Source organism: Propithecus coquereli, unplaced genomic scaffold (assembly GCF_000956105.1).
Source record: "Propithecus coquereli isolate 6110/MARCELLA unplaced genomic scaffold, Pcoq_1.0 Scaffold349, whole genome shotgun sequence".
Classification (NCBI taxonomy): domain Eukaryota; kingdom Metazoa; phylum Chordata; class Mammalia; order Primates; family Indriidae; genus Propithecus; species Propithecus coquereli.
In genome coordinates this window covers 1,265,116-1,267,928 of record NW_012149163.1, presented here as the reverse complement: position 1 = coordinate 1,267,928, position 2,813 = coordinate 1,265,116, and the positions used below count along the sequence as shown (strand labels likewise).

Below are 2,813 nucleotides of genomic sequence, written 5' to 3'. Positions count from 1 at the left end.
ACATTTATCTGGGTATCTTGTATTTTTATTTGTTAAGTCCAGCAACCCTAGCCCAGGCTTTCTCATATTTTGTAATGGGGCTCCCAATCTTTCTCTATGGGTTTGAGAACCTCCTACACAAATAATACGAACTTATTAATATAATTGAATAGGTAAGTTAAGAGTATAGTTACTGGAGTTAGACTGCCTAAGTTCAAATCACTGCTCTACTACTTTCTAGGAGTGTGGTCTTGAATAAGTTTTTTAACCTCTCTAAGCCTCAGTTTCTTTATCTATAAAATGGGTTGAGTGGATTATACGAAATAATGCCTATGAAGGGTTTTAGCACTGTGCGTGGCATGTTTATGTTCAAAAATACCTTATCTTCAATCTGAGAAAATGGGCTAGATAGCACACAGCTATTAAGTGGGTATCACAAATGGAAAGTCAAGCAAATGTGAAAGATAAAATTACAAATAGGTAGCACATAGAGGAAGCAGGGAACGACATTGCCATGCAGCAAACACAGTATTAGAATACATACCTCTACGGAAATGCAGCGCATCGAAAATAAGCTGGTTTGGCCGTGTTGAGAAGAATTGTTCAGATTTGGGTTCCAATTAAGGAAAAAAAAAACTCAAAAAGGCTAGAAAGAAAACAGAATGTTAAAACCTTTTTGGGGGAAAAAGTAGATAAGAAATAAAGCTCATGGGGTTAACCCCAGAAAGGCAAAAGGGAAATTTAACAACTTCACATTTATAAAAAGTTGTGTAATGGTCAGCTAGCTATTTTCTAGCTCCCAGGGACCAGAGAAGAGGAAATTAGCTTGAAGAATGGAGTATTTTAAAAGAATTTACTTAAGATCAGGCTAGCTAAAGTTTGAAATGGGGAGAAGTAGTTATCTGCAAATAGAAAATAAATAAATCCGGGGATTAGCGTGGATAACATTTCTTCTCTGACGGTCTTCAGAAATTGGGAAGATTCTGTGCTATTTGGGATGGTTTAAATGTCATTCTTTCTATATGAAAGATCAAATGATCTCTAAAGGTCCTTCTGAGGTCTAGGGTTCTAGAATCTGTATTGACATTTCAAAAGCCAGATGTGACAGCATGTTTACAAAGGGATTGGTGTCATGGGCTACTCTGCCTGAACTCATTTAAACCGGGACATGGGCATTATTTCTCCATTTCTCTTCAGAGCTAAGTAACCAGGCAACAGTAATTTTCTATTATTTTATCTTTTTTTTTAATCCCCCCAAAAGAATCACAGTAGGCTCAGAAGGAAACAATTTTCAAATCCATATATGTTTTTCTCATAATTCCGGGCCTTGGACTACAGAGGTGAATGTTTTAATAGCTTGATGGCATTTATGGTGAATAAGTATACTAGGCTTTAGATCATTTATAAAATCTGTTCCTCTGGGTATTTGGCTTTCTAATCAATTTCTCTTTTCCCCTTTGTCCTTGCAAATTTTTGAAGCAATTTAAAGACAATTACAGATGATGAAGGGATTTTGGACTTGGATTGTTCAAGATTAGGTAGTAGGGGAGAATGAAAGGTTAAATTGGACAGTTGATGTCCCAGGAAGAAGACAAGGAACTAAAAAAGAAAATAAGAGGAAGTTAAAAAGTGAAATAAAATTGGTTCAAAAGTAAAACCATGAAGTGAAGAAATTAGAATGTGAAATAGTCATGGGACTGGGGTCACCATGATCTTTTTGTCTCTACTTCCATTTTCATAAGATGTCATAGAATGTTAGAGATGAAAAGTATCTTAGAAATAAATCCACAATGGGCCAGGCGAGGTGGCTCACACCTATAATCCTGGCACCTTGGGAGGCTGAGGCAGGAGGATTGCTTGAGGCCAAGAGTTCAAGACCAGCCTAAGCAAGACCCCATCTCTCCAGAAAAAAGAAAAATTACCAGGGCATGGCGGCATGGGTGTGTAGTCCCAGCTACTTGGGAGGCTGAGGCAGGAGGATCACTTGAGCCCAGGAGTTTGAAGTTGCAGTGAGCTATGATAATGCCACTGCACTGTAGCACCAGGCAGCAAAGACCTTGTCTCAAAAAAAAAAGAAAGAAATCTACAATAAAGCCATCCTAGTCTTTCCCATGGTTCCTTTATAGAGTAAAGCCTCAATAAATGTTCGCCTTGTAATTCAAAGAAGAGAGACCTGATCTATTAAATGAAGGTACAACTACTTGTCACAGTGACACAATGACTTGTCATGTCAGGTGACTACTTATCACCAGGATTACTGTCATCTGGATTATACATTCCATAGATCTGTGAGGTATATGTGGTTTTAAAATGTTTTCCAAATAGCATATCACTTAAAGTGTTATATTTCATACTCCCCCAGTCCTTCCTCCACACATCCCTTTACCATGATCTCCTTTGTTCATCGCACCACTTACTCCTGGCTAACTCCCTCCAACCTTGTATCTCTACAGCAAACATCTGTTATGCTGACACCACGAAGGATTGTTGTGGTCATTTTTTAATTTTTATCACTTTTTTTGGAGTAGAAATGTATCAAGACCAGAGACATTTTATCTGAACACAATTACTCATAATGTCTTCAGCAATCCTACTTTTACAGATAACCCAGTTATGTTTACCATAGTAAATAACCAGAGACTTCCCAAAAAGTAGTCCCTTACTGCAAGGACCTGACGTTCTGCTCAACATGATTTTCCCAGAGCAGAACAAGTGAAATTCCATGTCTGCTCCTGGAGTCTGGAAAAAGGTATGAGAGAAGAGAGTAAGGAGACTGCCCCTTCCTTCTTTCCAGAAGGCTCTAAGTTAAGCCCAGTCACCTCAAGACAAGACAA

At 38.2% G+C, this 2,813-nt stretch overlaps 1 protein-coding gene across 1 annotated transcript in view; it reads left to right on the top strand.

The window, feature by feature from the left end:
- Positions 1 to 533: 533 nt before the first annotated feature.
- PROSC (proline synthetase co-transcribed homolog (bacterial)) overlaps positions 534 to 2,813 on the top strand; it is a 41,492-nt gene continuing 39,212 nt past the window's right edge. The window contains exon 1 of the mRNA XM_012651089.1: positions 534 to 557. Within this exon, the coding sequence (XP_012506543.1) occupies positions 534 to 557 (24 nt within the window). The remainder of the gene's footprint in view (positions 558 to 2,813) is intronic.